The following is an 18,270-nucleotide window of genomic DNA, read 5'->3' as shown; positions in this document are numbered from 1 at the left end:
TGGCGTTCATAGTATTTTCATCAATTCGCTGCGTACAGATTGTGTACCTTTCTTATAGATATGGCGGTAAATGTTTTCCACCTCAGTGATCTCCTGAGAGGTGGGTTTCTTGGCTGCAGCAGCAATCCATAGACGACCTCGGTGTGATGTGTACCAAGTACGGCCCTCTACCCTATACACAGAAAACACACACAAAATGCAATGTTGCATCTGATATGACTGGCTGGACAGAGAATAAGTCTATACAAGAGCTATAAATGTTGAATTTCTCCCTCACAATTTTTTTCAAAGCTCATTCAGCATTGTGTTGACTCCTTACCTCTTGATGCCTTTGACCAGCAGTGATGCCCATGGTTGGTGCATACTGAGGCACCAGCCACCGTCAGACATCTCCTGCAGCTCTTTGTCTTGGAGCCGCAGCTTGATAAGTTGTTCTCCTCTCCTGTCATCTGCCAAACTCTTTTGCTGGTGTGTGTTTCTTTTGTAGTTTTCACCACAACCAACGTTCACAAACTGCAAAATCGATAGCTCGACAGTTAGGATTCAATGTCATCATAATCATCCATCAGAGAATCTATATGCATATGAGCTTTCCATTTTCATTCTTAACTCAACATCTACGCAAATCAGGAGAAATGTTTGCCATCTCCACCGCTCAGTTTATTTTTAAACCAGTTCAGTTTTCTTCATGGTGGCCAGACTGATCATTAACTGCAATGCTGACAACAAACCACAAGGTGACACCATCGCAAGTTTAGTGGTTACTGACCTCCGGTGCCGACTGCAAAATGTTAGGGTTCACCAGCTCTCTGAAGGTCTGCTTTCCACCTTGTCTCTCAGAATATAGCAGAGATTTGGGGTCACTGCTCATAGCCTTCAGTGTCTCATCCAACCTGTAAATTATTGCAAACATTTAAAAAGAAGATTGTGGTAAACATGACTACACAACCTAAGCCAGCCATTACAGCCTCCATTCAAGCAGCGTCATACAATCTTACTTGCTGTAGTATTCGCTGAGGTTGTTTCCTTCTTCAATCACTTGTCTACCAGCAAAGTCCAATGTGATCTTCCTGTCCTTTCGAGAAGCGTGTCGGAGTTCTCTAAGCTCCTCCTCCTTCTTTCTCAGCTTGTTTCTCTCACTGGGTGACAGCCACTGGTTGGACTCCGTAGCAAAGTAATCAGACTCGTCATCTAGGACTTGTGTTCTTCTGACACTGGAGTTGAGGGGTGACATTAGAACCAACTAATAATTATAATGAACTTAGATACTTGATTTCGACAGTCATTGAAATAATGCTGACATTGCACACCAAGCAGCAAACCTATCCATTCTGTAGAGGCTATTTTCTTGACCGTGTGTTTTATGATACCTGTTCTTGTCATATTCCAGCAGTTTGTCTTTGTGCTGCACAGCCTTCTCCAAGCCAGCCTTCATCTTGGCCTCCTGGTGTGGGAGGTAATCTCTTTGCACACAGTCTGTCACCATAATAGATATAACATTTATTTATTTATTTATTTATTTTCAGCATCAAACCATGTAGATATTTAATTTAAGTGTTTAATAACTAAGGATAGTTCTGACTCACCTCCCATAAGCTTCTTTCTTAGTTTCTGGCTTTTGTTGGAGTCTCTTTGCAGGATCTCTTGCTCCTCCTTTGTGCAGACCTGCATCAGAAAAGGAAAAAAGATCAAAAGCCCACCTAGTATTTCAAAAGCGTATAGAAGTAAATTTAAAATAATTTAAAGACAGAAAAAACATTCATACCAGCTTTCCACAGAAGAGGCAGGGTCCTGAGCCTTCCTGCTCACACACAATGCGACCACAGGCAATGCAGTTGTTGATGAGTTTGTGCTTTTGAGCAAGGCAATCACAGGCATGTCTACCGGGAAGTAAGACAGCAAGCCTGTCCTGGCCCTCTTTAGCATAAAGACTGACAAACTTATTTTTCTTCTTTGGTGAGGAATTGCTGCTGTGTTCCTGGGCCTGAGAAGGAAAAAATGAAAATGAGGAATGAATGGACTCAACTAACCCTAATAGTCATGGGCTGCAACTGTACCCAAACCATAACAATTACTTGCACAAAGTAAATGATAAGAAAGCAAGTTTTTAAGTCAATATTCGCTTACCCTCATCAGATCGATGGGGGTTTTCACTGCCTCTGGCTCAGGTTCTGTTTGACACACAGTCATCACTTCCTGTTTGTTACGTCCCTTGCGTTTTGACTTTTTCTGGGTATCTTTAGCCAGGTCGTGAGAATCTAGGAAATTTGAGCAAATTTCCTTCAATAATGTGTACAATGCATTTCTGATTAATTAAGGTATCTTAGTCACATTTACATTTTTACTAAATTTATAATTCTTTACATTGCTGAAAAATGTGTGAGGACCTTGCCTTGGGGTTTCATCTTAGGTTTTTAAATGGCTGGGAACACCATAAATCAAGACACATTAATTGGTGAATATCAGGGACTGGCGCTATACCTGCTGATGACATTGATTCTTTGAGAAGGAAAAGACTTGTAGTATCTGAGGTCTGTCTCTGAATCATCGTCCATCTGCTGATGAGTTCATCTATAAACTGCCTTTTTATCCCATCAGTGCCCTGCAGGAGGTCTCCCATGTACTCTTCTATCTCCTCAGCTGTTTCAATGGACAGAATGTACCTAGACAGAAGAGTCACAAAATAAGCACTTAATTCAATGACGTGGATGTCGAAAGAAAAATATGAGAAACGGTAACTACAACAGCTACATTTCAAGTGTCAACATGAAGGATCTATGTCAATGTGATGCATCACTTTTCCTTTTTAATAATTTTACAAACATATATGAATTTCCATTTTTGCTTTGTCATGGTAAGGAATATAAAGTGCGGATCCAGAATATAATTAACATTCAAATAATTTTAGCATATAGCTGAAATATGACTAAATGTGAAAACAGTAAAGGGGCCTGAAAGCTTCTGGCCGGACTGTACACACTAAGGCAATATTTTAAAAGCTATGTTTATATACTACTTTCTTTTTGCAACCTGGTATCAATCCGTCTATCTTAGTAAAGATATGTATTTCACCACCCATTAAGTGTTACTCATAGAGTTGCGATATCACAGAGTTTGATGTGTTTCGGGATAAATCTATAAAACACCTGTCAGACTGCTAAACCTGCTGCTGTCACAGCTTTAACCACAAACGTATTTAACCTCAGGAAATCAGTACATTTAACACACAACCACACAGAGAAAACAAAAGTCCAACCACGCTGATTTAATGTCGTTTTGGTAAAAACGTTTCCTTTAAGTTCGTTTTAAACTCGTCACATCACTGCGATGTTAGCTCCCCTCGGGTTAGCTGGTCGTGGTGCACATGAACTCACTGGACGATGTCTTCGCAGGCCTCCAGTCCAAACTGGTGGTGTAGCTGGTCCACACACCACTGCAGCAAAGCGTCCGACATTTTGACCCCTCAAAACAGCCCCACGTCCCCAAAACACAAAAACTTTTCCTGACACTACCGCACCGATTAGTTTCCAGTCGGCGGGATAACAGTGTGGCACAACGACGTGGCAACGCTAAATCCCATCCGGATAAAAAAAAAACCAAACGAAAAAAGTGACCGCGAGTGAAAGGTTCCTACTTACGTGTGCAATAAAGTGAGGAAAAACAGACTGAGTGGTTGTAAAAATGGTCATCTTATTTTCCTATAAACTCTGTACAACTGGGCTGTTTTAGGCAGCTGGTTTATCCCAATACACATTTATTTTAAAATTGCATGCAAAAACTTGGGCATCATTTTGTTTATTCTTTAAAAATCAACAAACTGTGAAATATACCAAGGTATGGGTTGATTATTTATTTTGCCTGCCGAATAACAATAATAACAATAACATTATTATTATTATTATTATTATTATTATTGTTGTTGTTGTTGTTGTTGTTGTTATTAGTAATATTATTGGTATGGAGAAGTGGTGTAAGCAAACAGATAAGAGATCACAGTGAATATTTCCAAAATACCAGCGTCTACTAGCCAGTCAAGAGGCTGGTTTAGATAACAGGACAGTGATCAAATGCAGACATGTTTCAAGCATATTTAAATGTGTGGGTACAATGAAATATGTTGAACATGCTGGCATTCAAGGTAATCTCAAACTAACAACTGAGGCAGTCTAGAGGGGGAATGTGGATAAGAATTCCTTAACTAAAAATTTAAGAGAAACTCCAGTTGGCAACAAAAACAAGTGATTTATGATTCTTGTCCAACTAAACTGCATATTTTGTGTCTTTTGCTTCTCATAGCATCTCTGTGCCTCTCTGGACTCCAGGGGAGAGGAACTATTTCATTTTCAATTAAAGCACGGCTGTTGACGCTGGACTCAGGTATTTGTGCAACAAGATTTGTCTTGTAGATTTATTCACTAAGTGGCAGTTGTAATGTAATGAAATACAGAGCCCATTCTAACCTGAGCTTTCAAATGTTCATTTATAGTTCCAACAATCCTTCCAAAATTAGGTTATATTAACATATATTGTCTTATATTTTAGGAGTTTTAAGACACCCAAACGTGAATATATAAATGTTTCTCAAAATGTAATCTTGTTTTAAAGAAAAAAATTGTGTAACTCCTTACACAAATTAATTTAGGCCCATAGTCTGATAAACTACCATCGAAAACAAACAAACAATCATAAACATTCATTTTTCTTGACATAAATCTCTTTGAGTTGTATTGCAGTTCTCTTTTTACTATCTAGAATATTTTTTGGCCTATGTTTGATTGAAAACTGATCTGTTTGATTTGGAAACTTTTCACATCAGTCCATTATATATATGATATATTATGTCTGCTTCAATGTAATGGTGTCCTGAAATGCACAAAAGTGGTTGTGGATATTATTTATATCTCAAATATAAACATGTGGGTTAGGCAGCAGTTGACTGGTACTAGCATACAAAACAAAGCTCTGTACAGCAAGACAACGATTTCTACATGCTGTGCCAGCTGTGTCAACAAAAGGTTTGATCATTTGTGAAACTTCACTGGATAGCTACTTATTGCACCAAAACAAAGACAGAATAGTAAGAAATGAAGTGACATAAAATTTTTACTTCCAGGGATTTTTTTTAATTGCTACAAAATGCTATAGCAAAAATGAGGAGGAAGCAACACCAAAGACAAAATATACACATGGTTAAAATGGCATGTTAGTTATGCTCACCATTACAATCAACAAAAATTCATAGAGAGGCGACTTGCAACACAATTATTTCAATGCAAGATATGGTGACTATTACGTTTGGTATTTGGCGTCTGTTTTAGTAACAATCTTCCAATAGATAGTCTAATAAACAATAACATGGTATGACAAATCACAGTTGCATACTTTGTAAGTAAACAAAAACATTATAAAACAAGCTTATAGTATCAGAGCTTATCATTTTAAATAAGCTTAACTGAATCATATTCAATTATTCATTGTTAGTAAAATATTCATTTAGCTATATAAAACGGCAAAAATTGGTTATTCCCACCACCATGATGTCGACATGATATTATTATTGCTCAGTTTGGACAAATGTTTGGTGATATAGAAGTCCTGTTTACATAAAAGTTGACTTCATCGTATCCCAAGTGCTACTACACAAGATAAAAGATTTTGCTTAAGTGTGTTTGGTATGTTGTTTTCACAACTGCATTCATTTCCTGATAAATCCCTCAACTGAGCAAATCTTTGGAAATGGCCTCAACAAAGTTTGGTGCTGACATGAGGATCCCAGTGGTGCAGAAGATAGTCATAAGAGAGAAAGCCACGAGACAAAGCCTGTCAATAACAGATGCAGCAAATTTCCACTCATTACAGAGTGACTCGTTCTCATCTTTAACACGGAGGAATTTGCTGATGTTGCGCACTTCATCCAAGATGCTGAGCAGCTCTTTCTCCGTTGTCTTCACTGAGGAGCTCTGACCTGCCGGGTGGAGCATCTCATCCTCACCTGCCAATCCAACCAGTCGTCCACTCACAACCCCAGAGTCAGGTGAGGTGGCAGCTGTGGAGTGGTAAATGTTATCCAGGCTGCGAATGCCAACGTAGAGCATGTTGCTGTTGGTGGGTGTGGGGCCTGAGGTGCCAGCACTGATGTCTGTGCTGCCCCTTGTTCCCTTAGCGTGACAGGCTGAGCGCACTCGCTCCTCACTGGGGGGTTTCATACGCAGGAACCAGGCGCACCAATTCAACAGGATGATACGAGTCTGGGGCATCAAACAATAGTGAACGAGGAGGAATAGTGTAAGTAAATAAATGCCTCTTGTTACCTTATAACAATGCATTTTAAAAACGAGAGAGAAAATACAGATAGTTTTTGTTAGCGTTTGTTTCAGAAGTGGCTCAACATTTCAGAGGTGCTCACTTTTCCCAAATGAACCAATCACAGCACAAGATTGAATCAGTTTCTGATTGGTTGATTGTATCCTGTATTACACAACCTTCCTGTGTTTGCTCAACAGTGAAAGGACAGTATAATTTCACTGCAAAGGGCATATGAATCAAACTGCAGGTTGTTAAATTCTTTGACTTTGACATCATGTTACTTTATCAGGAGAGCTCATTAACATTTCTGGAAACACACAGGCTGATTTTCTCAGCATATGTTTGTCTGTGATATCTCATGAGGACGTTCATTTATCATACTGTAATTACAGCTCTGGTGTGTGGCTGAGAGGTAAATGAATGAAGTGGGTGATAATTAGATCACAGAAAATAAGCAATGATGGTATAACATGACAGAATACTCACCCACTTTGGCATCTTGCTTCCATCAGGGTCATGGTGGTGATATCGTAAGACCACCACAGTAGCAATTACTGAGAGAGCAACAATTAAAATTGTGGTGGCCAAGAACTGAGCTGGGTGAAGAAGAAAAACAGGTAACAGTGAGATAATGACACAAAATGTTGTAATGCTGTAAAACAGATGTCACTAGAAGGTCATAAAAGAGAAAATAAAAATGTTTTAGTGCAGGGAAAGTGACAGACTGGCAGTCAAAGAGAGAAATATGACTTTTCTTGCCTTCAACACATCACTTTATATGTGTCAGAAAAAAGCAAAAAGTTACTTTTTTTACTTCACTCTTTCAAATACAGGGGCTCACAGCTCTACACGGATAATTACTTTATCTCAGAAGCCCTGATGAAAACTGACTATGCAATTTGTCACCCGGGTCTTCCCACCAATTGTAGCTGGCACCCATAGCGACTGCTTTTAACTTTGGCCTGGCTTACCCATTAAAGGCACAGAGCCCGATGTGGCAGGCATAATATCTGCAACTACCAGCATTAAGACAGCCAGGGAGAGCAGGACTGTAATCCCTGGAAAGGAAACCAAGTCTCAGTTAGCTTTTCCCAGCAGAAGTGCAATTGAAAGTCTCAACATCACACAGTATGAAAGAGAACAGTACCTGCAAAATTGCATGCCGAAGAGTTTTAGCATTATGTAGACTAATAGTTTTCATTCGTTTTAGTTTTTCCAGGTGTACGTCACTCAGTTACATATTTTCTATTTTGTTATATATAATCATGATTCACTACACTAACTGAGGATGCAAAAGAGGAGAAACGGGAAACTTTAAAATACTTGTGAAAAGACCAAGTAGCTTTAACTAATGAGCTGCCAGCATAAAGCCAGTAGCTGTTGCTGTCTTGAGACTGAACTTCTTAGCAGGATTAAGAGTCGCAGACATGCTGTTATATGTTTGAAGCCTCTGCTGTGGTGATCCCAGATGATGATCACATGATCCCAGTAGCCTTTTCCAGCAATGATATGAAATATGGATTCAGACATAAAAACCTAAATCAGACTCAGTAAAATGTAATTTAGGTGTTGATGCATTATTGGTTTTTCATATATTCAGTATTTTGTTTCTTTAAAGCTTGCATTACTCTTCACATTTTTGCTCATTACTGTGCTCATTATTTCAACCATGTTGAACAATAAAAACAAAAATATGTTGCACTTAATCTGAGTTTATGTTACTGAAAAAAAATGCATCTTTCAACAATAGTCAGTGCACTAATTTATTTGTGCAATGAAGCTGGACCAGAGCAGCAACTGTGTGTGTGTGTGTGTGTGTGTGTGTGCGTGCGTGTGCGCGTCTGTGTATGTGTGTGTGTGTATGTGTGTGTGTGTGTGTGTGTGTGTGTGTGTGTGTGTGTGTGTGTGTGTGTGTGTGTGTGCGTGCGTGTGCGCGTCTGTGTATCTGTGTCTGTGTGTGTGTGTGTGTGTGTGTGTGTGCGTCTGTGTATCTGTGTCTGTGTGTGTTTGTGAATACAGTTCTTTTGTCCCAACCCAGTGAGATCTTCTCCTTAGATTCAGCAGGCAGGAGGAAGACGAACAGAGCCAGTGTGGACATCACGACACATGGGATGAGCAGATTAAGGCCATAGAAAAGGGTCCGTCTGCGCATCACCAGGGTGAAGGTGATGTCAGGGTATGGTTCTGGACAGCAGGCGTAGACACGCTCATTTTTCTTCCCTTGAACCTCTGAGCGAAATTTACAGAGAAATTATCAATTAATTTTTGTACATCAAATCTTTGCACTGCACAGTCCACCAGATCCTCTCACCAACAAGATCCCACTCTCCGTTAGGGATGTAGTCACTGGTATCTGCATCCAACAGCTTCAAGTCCAAAGACCAACCCCCGTATGTCCAGGAGCCAAACTTCAGTTCACATCTTTGGACATCAAAAGGGAACCAGCGCATATTAATCTCACAAGTGCTCTTGAAGATCCCTGTCATGGTTGGAAACATGAAAAGATCAGACCTGGATATGAACGGTACAGTACCTCACCTGCCTACTGAACAGAAGATGCATTTTCAAAAATAGAGAAAAGATAATGTCATAAGATAAGATATAAGATAATGTCAATGTCCAACAGCTGGAGAGGTCTTACAATGACAGATATGGAGACCAAGTACAATCCACCCAAATGACAGGAAAGAAAAACCCATTGAAGTGGCAAAAAATCTTTCAGCAGAGGCAGGAAAAATAATGTCAATCCATATTTAAGAGAGACACGAGTTACTGGCAGTAAACGTAAAATTTCTCCACCTTCCTCTGGTGAGGCAGAGCAGAAACAACGATTCCTCCTGAGTACAATGAACATCAGGGGAAAAAAGGAATCTGAGGATAGGGCATATCTGTCAACAGCTGTATTTATTCACCAAAGCTGTGCTGAAGAGCCAAATGACTATTTTGCATCAAAATTGCCTTTAATGAGGCTACATTTGGTCAAATTTGTGAGGCAATTTGCGCGTGACAGGCAGAAGCAGTTGACCCTGAAGAAATTCTGAATAAAACTAATCACATCAATATTGATAAAGAACCCGAGGTGAAGCAGGCCAACACATTTGAAAAGTGAGGGGAAAAAACAACCAAAAATAGGGCCTTCCAGGAAGACCAATAATCACCAGCTGTGAAAGAAATACCCTGTTTCAATATTCTGTTCCATGCATGACAGACAATCATCTGCATCCTCACATTCTGGCAGTAGTGGGTCACCAGAGGTTTGCTCAGGAAATAACTGCATTGGTCAAGCATCTGGCACTGATAGAGTGGATCCAGATGTTTGAGGCTTTTTGCACCACTAGTGACATAGAACCACACTCTGTGTGTGTGTGTGTGTGTGAACAATTTGACATTCTCTAAAGTCACACTTTTTTGTTGTACTTCTCAAGAATTCAATTTAAAACAAAAAAAAAAAAACAAAAAACAAACACACACACACACATTCTTATTTTAGTCTTAAGTCGAAGTTATTTCACTGACCTGTAATACACATCATTGGTATTTAAAGAAATTAATGATGATTCCCTGGTAGAACTTTCTGCTATATGCATATTTAAATTTTACATTTACATTACAAATCACTCAAACTATCGAGCTTAGTCTGGACTCACAGAGCAGACTTGCCACAGGTGAAAAGTTCATTGCCCTGTAAGACAGTCTCACGGTTCCGCACACAAATGAAGCGCTGGTTTCAGATTTAGGGGGCCAAATTCTCTGATCTAATAACATGCAAAATTGCTAAATCAAAACCATCAGAGACACGTATGAGGACAAAGGTTGGACCACTCACACTGAGGCATAGAGGGGAGGGAGAATACACCTCATATTACACAGGGGGGAAACAAAGCAGGCTATATAACGTGAGGTTGAAAGGGGTTAAAACACAACCTAATTTGTTGTTTAAAAATTGTATTTCTTGTACCTGAGTGCAAGACATTGAGGTGTTATGGAGTCACAGCGGCAAATTTTCATATTCTCACTGCAACACAATTGTTTGATGTAAAGCTTTGTGTCATCACATGTCAATTTAGCCTTGTTTGCCTTGACAGCCTTTTGACTTCCAGTTTGATTGTCTACAGTGTTTCAGCTATGAATTATTGTGCGCACTGATGTAAATTTTTTTTTTTTTTTACAGAGAATATATTTTACAGAATGAATCATCCAAACATCCAGATATGACAAGGCTGTCATTCTGAGTGCAAAGCAATGTCTTTTGGTTCATGAAATCTCATTGCAAATGACGTGGCACAGTGAGACTGACTCCTTTATCTCAGGTGTAACGGTTAGTTGTTGTTGCCAACTGTGACTCTTACCTGGAGGAACGTAAAAACATAAGCCTGTGGGATCAGTAATGATGTTGGTGGGGGAAGCTACATCAAATCTTTCATCTGCGCTGTGGATAACATGGAACAACATCAGTATTTCCATCCGTAACCCAAATACAGTTTCAGTGCAAAACACCATAATTTATTCATATGCTGGTAGGACCTTTGTAAAAAAAAAAAAACAAAAAAAAAACCCCACTATTAATTATCTTGAAGTGGCATTAATTTAAATGAGCCAGAAACAGCCAACAGGGGAACAGATGTGGTGGAGGAAAACAAATATTTCTGTCATTGCAGCAGGTACACAGCAACGACGAGTCAAAAGTGACGCAACATCTCCCTGGAGATGGTTATTTAGTGGTTCCCCTTATTCTCCTCTGCTCCCCATATTTCACTCCCTCCAAATGAACTCCCCAGAGGATTAGTTAGGGTTGAGCTTGAGTTGAAAGAGTTGCTTGAAAAAGACAAGTTTTCAGGCAGTAATTCAAAGTGCCTCAGATCAAGGCTTTACTCAGTGGGACAACGACAAAAGAAGCACTCTGCTTTTTCCTTAGCTGATGGGGGGCAGAGGGCCTCTAATGTGAATTGTTCAGATTTTCAATTTTAAAAATGGATTAATGTGGATCTGTTTAGCATTTTCCACAAGGAACATATAATAAAATACTATTTGTCCCTTCTTTCTGATACAAGCCTCTTCATTGGTCTAAATTATTCATTGCTCCATAGTCCCCCTTTAAACAGACAGCATATATTTAAACTGCCAATTGCCAATATCCAAATCCTTGTACAATATCGCTATCTGTCAAAAAAAGAAACAAATATTACAGTCCTAAGAGGATATTTGCATTCAGCATGATACCATGTATTTCCAATTACAATGCAACACCCCGCAGACCTGTTCTTACTGCACCTACCTGTTATAGAGCATGATGTCTGGCTTCCAGATGAGTTTGTAAGGGAATCTCATATTGGACACGCCTGGATACTCTGATTGATTCCACTGGAGGTAAGAATCATTCCAGTTCTGTGACACACAGTGACAGAAAATACTTTTTATATTTCACACAAATTCTGTGTCTTTCATTGTGAAAGATTTTCTCTCTGGAATTCAGAAGAAATTAATCTTAGCCACGATGAACTTTAACCCCTGAGGTGTGACTCTTCTTAAAAATTAGGTGAGACATCTGTTTGGTTCTTTTAACAAGGCTACGATTTGCAAAACCAAGAAGGCAAGGGATTTGAAATGGGACAAAATGTCACTCTAAACATTAGTATGCTGAAAATAGTTAGGACTAAAAAGTTAAACTGCACAATTTGTGAGTGAAATTAGAAATTTGACTTTTGACCCTTACGTCTTATCTTTGAAAAACAAGAACAAAACCAGGCCTGCAGCAGATGTGGTCCTGACCCAAGGTTACAGCTGGGAGATCACTCAAACACTTCACTGTTGAGGCCCAGATTAAGTTGTTTTTATGGTCAGATCTATGATTCAAAAAGCAGCTGTGGCCTCAGAGTAAATAAAACACAGTGAAAGAAGATGGAATCACTTCTTTTGCTGAAATCCTGATTTCAGTTTGCTGTTTTCAACAGTACTGGGTTTTTTGCCAGTCTCTCTTTGAGCAATAGTTTTTGATAAGATTCAGAAGACCAATATCACTCGCATATATCTGTTAAATATAAATCTGCAGTCAGTCACTGGGGGAGCGTTCCCTCCTCCATTAGGGAGTCGACTAAGAGGGAAATGGCTAGTCCCTGGTACAGATTGGACAGACAAGATGAAAAACATGCTGATGAGTCTGCTTCAGAGTGTCAAATTATTGATAACATTTTCACTCTGATGTGTTATGTGACACCATCTTCTCTGTGGGAGACCTGAAATTTGTTCCAGTTTGCGCAAAGTTTGCGCTCTTCTGAGTTCTATGTGTGTGCCTAACTTCAATTTGGTCCTTTTTCCCAACTGAATGTCTCTGGGCGTTGCAGTGTCAACACACCATATATCCTCAGGTGCTCGCTTCGAGACGCAGGCTGTTTGTGGCTGTGGCTGTGGCCTGTGGCCAGAGAGACATGGAGCTGTGCTTTGAACATATGGATCATTTTTGTTCTTATTTTGTTTCATTTTATTTCAACTCTCCCCCATTCTAACCTTCTGTGTGTTATAGCTTTAATCCCTCACATGACTGAGGCCAATTGTGGGTTGTTGTTTTTTTTTTTAAGACTTTTTTTCCTGGTCTTTTCTGGCTTTAAAATTATTTTATTACTTTAATTATTATATCTTATCTGCCTTACAAGAAAAAACAGGAACAACTGGCTGAAAAAAACATTGAGGTTAAGATTAAAGAGCTAACAGAACAATATGCAACAAAACTGAATGAACAGTTATGGACCCAACTACAAAATGAGAAATTACAGAGTTTAAACTTTAACAACTTAGGTACCAAAATTTTGAACATAACAACAAATCAGGTAGATTTCTTGCAAATCAACTCCAACACAACAAAGAAGAATCTCTTATAACTGGAAGTCAGGACTCAAATGGAAATGCTAATTTACACAATCACCCAGGAAATCAGTCATATCTTTTACAGCTTCTACCAAAACCTATATTCAACACCAAACAACCCTAACCTAGGAGACATTCAGACCTTTCTCAGAAATCCAAATCTGCCTCATCTAACTGTAGAACAAACAAATGTTTTGGATGTGCCACTGACCACCTATTAACTAAAGTATGCCTAAAGGCAAGGCAAGGCAAGGCTCCTGCCGAATTTATTCCTCAGGACTGGAGGAAAATCAGCTGCAATATATCACTAAATGGATAAATCCAAAACCAGATTACCACTCTTGGCTTTAACCTGAACAGGTAGACTGTCACAACATCAGTATCTCTGACCTCCCCTTCATTATCATGACCCTCCAGCGTCATAACTGTTTCAAAAACCCCATGGTTGTCCTCCCTGCCACACAAAGATCATTCTACCCAATAAAGAGCCACAAACTAGCTTCTAGGGAAGGCTGCTGATGGTCACACACACGCACTGGCATAATAAAATATTTTCCTGCAAGATGATAGGTGCATCAATCTCATAAAAGGTTTACACCCTGTGTTGTTAAACTATGAGGACAAATGCGGACACAAAAAGAAAAAAGAATGAGACTGCTGCTGTGATTCACGTCATGGTGATTTGAAATAGACAATGCTGCCTCAGACAGCTTACTGATTGTGCAGGAGCAGGAAACTGGAGTCACGTGGGACAGGTTGTGATAAAACACCATTTATACACTTCACCTCACTACAAAGAGGAGAAAAGTGTTCTTTCCCTGTACTAGTGTCTCACTAAGTGTCTCATATCCGGCCAACAACTGAATCGAACGCAACTGGACTTAGGTTTGTCAAAGATGTTTCGCCTTCTTATCCCGGGGAGATCCCGGGATGGAACACATCAGTCTGACTAGTCAGCCCAATGACTATGACCTGGATGAATGAGAACATGCACAGATGTCTCACTAATCATCTTTTTTAATCCTATTTACTTTGTGTTATGTGAAATATAAACTCAAATGTAAAAAAACAGAAACTTGTGATCACTAACATAGTAGGTAGACATAAAAAAGTAAAAGGTTTGTCTCTTACAAAATGTTTTGCAGCATACACATACAGTATAGATCATTCTCCAGTTATTGTAGTGGGATTTACAGGCCTTACCATTTTTAGCCAAATGTTGGTTGTTAAAATCTTGTTCTTCTCATCCTGTTGGAAAAACATGATGTTCACTGATATTATTTGTGTGCTCATATTTGACAAACACATTACTAAGTTTAAATTTCATGAGGTCACAATTTCACTATTTCTTAATCTTAATCCTAAAGTCTGTTGTGGCTTCACCTTTCAGGGGCAGTGGTAATAGGAAAATAGGAAAAGAATGCATAACCTGCAACATGACAGGCAATTGCCAAGACAAGACATTATCTTACTCAACTTATTGCTTTCTATCATGCTTCTAGCATATATGGTGCTATACATGTAGAGAACCATCATTTTACATACCACATCAAGGATCTGCATGAGGCTGAGGCCAAGCTCAACAGTGAGAATTTGAGAGTCATTGTCCACCGGCCTCACCAGTGGGTTGTAGCTCATCAACAGGTCTTTGTACAGTCTTTGTTCGTTTGCCCCTTGAAGAGAAACTGCAGTGCACAGAAAAAATTTAGCCAGTAAACACTTCATAATAATATAATCACTTCAGGAAAAATGTAAATTAATATGAACACAGCCACTGTTAGTTGATTTATACATGCCATCTTGCAGCATTTGTCTTATAAGAAAAGAGATAACTTTTCAAGCAAGAACTGACATAGTTTATTTGTGGAAAAATGCACTTTAGCACAAAAATACCACAGTTATGGAAAGTTATTCACAAAGACGCTACTGAAGTAATAATGATTTTGCAGACACTCATGTAAAATGTTAAAAAGAAATGTATGATGCCATGACAAATTAAAAACCTCTTTAGAGAGGTTGTTATAATGCTAGCTGTAATCACTCCAAATGTTGATATACATTGCTTTATCAATGAGCCATTGTTCTACTCCGCCAGAGCAGTTTGGAATTAAATGCATCACACACTTTTTGGGGTTGACATGTTGAAAAAAGATGATCACAACAGTGGACTACCATCACCTCTCACAGCATTGTGAACATGTTAGCACACAATTCATTTTATCCATGCAACCAAAACAATACAAAGACAAACAAGTGCTAATTTCAGACCGCGTTTTTGAGTCCGCTTGATGATTGCAAGTCCAATTTTCACTATCTAGTTTTGGTTGCTGTTTGTTCTTAGGCTGCTGCATAAATGCTCCATCGCATTAGCCAGACAGCTGCTGATTCTTCGTCTGCTGTTTGGTTGAAAATGACAACCCACTGGGAAATCAAAGCATCTTGGATGAGACCAATGAGAGGTTGCACAATATGAAACCAAGACACTAAGCTAAAAGATGTTTGGCTATCCTGTTAGCTGAGAGCAACTGAGAGGAAGAGCTATGTGACAATCTGATGCGAGCTCATGACCATGAGCAACACCTTTCACATATATTTGATGATGTGCACAGGTAAAATCTCCCACATGTACTGTATGTCCATTATGACCCTTCCAATTATTAATCTTGCTTTTTCCTTTTTTATCTTTGTTGTTCATCCTGCAGATTTCACTACGTCAGGAGGCTCCTCGTGGGACACTTGGATGTATTCCTGCAAACTGGAAAGTCTGGACCACCATAATTTAGCATCACATTTAAAGGTTGGCACCTAAATACAATACCTGGACTAGATTAATCTCAAATCTGACCTGCCCTTCATCTTAATACACTCTCGTCTCTACTCACGCTGAGGAGTGTTTTTGGCAGCATCTTTACACTTCACTAATGGTAGCGGTCCAACTAAACCAGTGATGAGAAGGATATAATCACAATCATTTGGCTGTAAGGTCATTGTTTATACACATCAGCCCATTTCCCTGCCCTCTCTGTCACATCTGCTTCTTTCATAAAAAAACAAAAAGACAGAGAGATTATCTGAAAGCATATCTTTGTCCATGGCTTAATCCCATGTTGGCGCCCTCCCTCACCTTAACCCCACCATAATCAAATTTCACTCTAAGGGTGACAATAATGCGAGTCACTTTCCTGAGATGTTTCTGCAGTACATCTCAGTGCATATCTCTTGAGGAGCATTGCTGATATGTTGCTGAATGGTGGAATAAAGCCTCTGTACCACTAAATCAAATTCAATTATTACAGACAAAGACAGATGGACTTGGACAAGTCTGCTCTCAGGGAAAGCTTTAATATTAAGTCACCTCTGAGTCCACCAATGGTAGCGCAGGAAGCATAGGTTGCAACATAGTGAGACTGGCACAAGGAGAACATTGAAATACGGGATATTATATAAAACCTTCGTTTTATATAAGCATTAAACTTTTAGTCCTTTCTGGTGCATATACACAGGAACACACTACACTATCATCCTGGTAAACAAACTCAGACTGCACTACTGGTACAACATTAATGGACAATCTGCCGTTGCATATTAAGCAGATTTAAAGCTGTCCATCTGTCCTTTTGCACTTAACTCTTGGGACATCTAAAATCAACAACTGCCTGTAAAGTGCACACTAAAGAGTCTGAGTCAGTGAGAACCATTATGCCAGCTGCCTCCATCAAAATATCAAAGATTCAGAGTGGAATCTGAACAAAACTGATGAGACACAGCATTTCTTGAAAGTTTCATCAACTAATTATTATTTAAATATCTGACCTGGGATTTCTATTTATTTATTTATTTAAATAGTTTGCATGCATCTGGAGCACACACAAGAAGCAGCTGGGAATCTGTTCATTTCCAGCAATAGGAATATCTGTTGCAACATAGTTTGACAGGCACAAGGAGGACAGTGTTATTCGGTTTCCAGCAAAAAAAGGCCCTTTTGTTAAGTTACTCAATTTATTGAAGGGCTTTCAAAGGAAACTAAACTGCCTCTTTGTCTGTTAGTATGAATCTCTCTCTGTCACATCTACTTCTTTATCTGCAATTACAAAGAATTATGACTCTAACTCTGAACCTAATGGGACCAGCCAACTATTTAAATCCCGACTGTGCAGCAGTTACAAGCATGCAATCAAGCAATTAAGAGATATTTGCTAGTCAAAATACACAATACAACAACATTAGGAAACGAAGGGGGCTTCATGTTCACATGAAATGGGATGTCTTGCACTCTGCTATTCTGCAGACTGTCACATATAATTTTTTTTCCATTAAAACATATCCTGAAATCTAATTTTATGAAAGTAGAGCTCTTAATACTTTTCCTATTAGTTCATATTTAGGCAACCTGTAAGTGAGAGTAGTATTATAGCAGTTAAGGCACTCCAAGTTAGTTCCAGTTTGGGAGTCTACAAATGAGCTTTCCCAGAATTCTGTCCTGGGTTTTAATTCATTAATAATCCACAAAAAAAAAAAAAAAAAACAATCACAAAACCAATCAAAGGTAATGGAAATTCATTCAGTTTCATTCGCACACCACCACAGCCTACCTTCCACCGTGCACGCAACGACTCCAAACAAAAGCAAAGTCCGCATGAAGTCCATGTTGGGCCGAGCCTGAAGGCAGAACTGAGGCTTCTGGAGTGAGGGGATAACGGAAGTACGGATTTTTTTAAAAAGGTATGACATAACTCCTCCTCCTCTGCTGTTGGCCAGATTCAAACTATGTAACTGACTGACTACAAATCTATGGATGCAAAAATAAATATACAAATAAATAATACAAATTACAGTAGGAAAATATGATTTCTAAGAATTCCTTTGTCGTTTCTTCAGTCAGTGAATTAAACCTATATTCTCCTTCTTATTGCTACAGTAAGCATTCATCGAGTCTTTTAAACACACAAAGGGTCCAGCTGTTTTCTCCCCTTTTACCGATTTAGGAAAGGAGAGTACTTAGAAAAACAGTCGCAACAGCTCGCTTCTGCAATTGTCTTCAGCTACAACAGCCTGACATCTGCTGGTTCGTGAGAAAAATTACAACTAGCGATTTTTTTTTAA

General features: G+C 39.1%; 2 protein-coding genes across 2 annotated transcripts in view; both read right to left on the bottom strand.

Annotated features, from left to right (window-relative positions):
* The window catches only part of trip4 (thyroid hormone receptor interactor 4), a 70,577-nt gene extending 67,038 nt beyond the window's left edge, over window positions 1–3,539 (bottom strand). Inside the window, exons 1-10 of the mRNA XM_029498937.1 lie at window positions 3,375–3,539; window positions 2,482–2,663; window positions 2,128–2,258; window positions 1,766–1,984; window positions 1,587–1,665; window positions 1,371–1,476; window positions 999–1,214; window positions 770–893; window positions 320–513; window positions 48–172 (exon numbers count right to left, since the gene is read on the bottom strand). Coding sequence (XP_029354797.1) covers window positions 48–172; window positions 320–513; window positions 770–893; window positions 999–1,214; window positions 1,371–1,476; window positions 1,587–1,665; window positions 1,766–1,984; window positions 2,128–2,258; window positions 2,482–2,663; window positions 3,375–3,454 — 1,456 coding nt within the window. The 5' untranslated portion in view covers window positions 3,455–3,539. The remainder of the gene's footprint in view (window positions 1–47; window positions 173–319; window positions 514–769; window positions 894–998; window positions 1,215–1,370; window positions 1,477–1,586; window positions 1,666–1,765; window positions 1,985–2,127; window positions 2,259–2,481; window positions 2,664–3,374) is intronic.
* Window positions 3,540–5,109: 1,570 nt separating this feature from the next.
* On the bottom strand, window positions 5,110–17,842 carry LOC115040751 (neuronal acetylcholine receptor subunit alpha-7-like). The gene is made up of 10 exons (XM_029497760.1): window positions 17,760–17,842; window positions 14,713–14,852; window positions 14,371–14,415; window positions 11,582–11,691; window positions 10,656–10,735; window positions 8,618–8,785; window positions 8,341–8,535; window positions 7,278–7,364; window positions 6,793–6,902; window positions 5,110–6,248 (listed from the first exon to the last, which is right to left on the bottom strand). Exons 1-10 carry the CDS (start codon window positions 17,812–17,814, stop codon window positions 5,715–5,717), a joined length of 1,524 nt encoding a protein of 507 aa, XP_029353620.1. The 5' UTR covers window positions 17,815–17,842; the 3' UTR covers window positions 5,110–5,714.
* Between the last annotated feature and the right edge of the window lie 428 nt (window positions 17,843–18,270).

Source organism: Echeneis naucrates, chromosome 3, assembly GCF_900963305.1.
Source record: "Echeneis naucrates chromosome 3, fEcheNa1.1, whole genome shotgun sequence".
In the NCBI taxonomy this organism is placed as follows: Eukaryota; Metazoa; Chordata; class Actinopteri; order Carangiformes; family Echeneidae; genus Echeneis; species Echeneis naucrates.
Note: the sequence above shows the minus strand (reverse complement) of the source record. Positions and strands in the feature narration are given on the sequence as shown.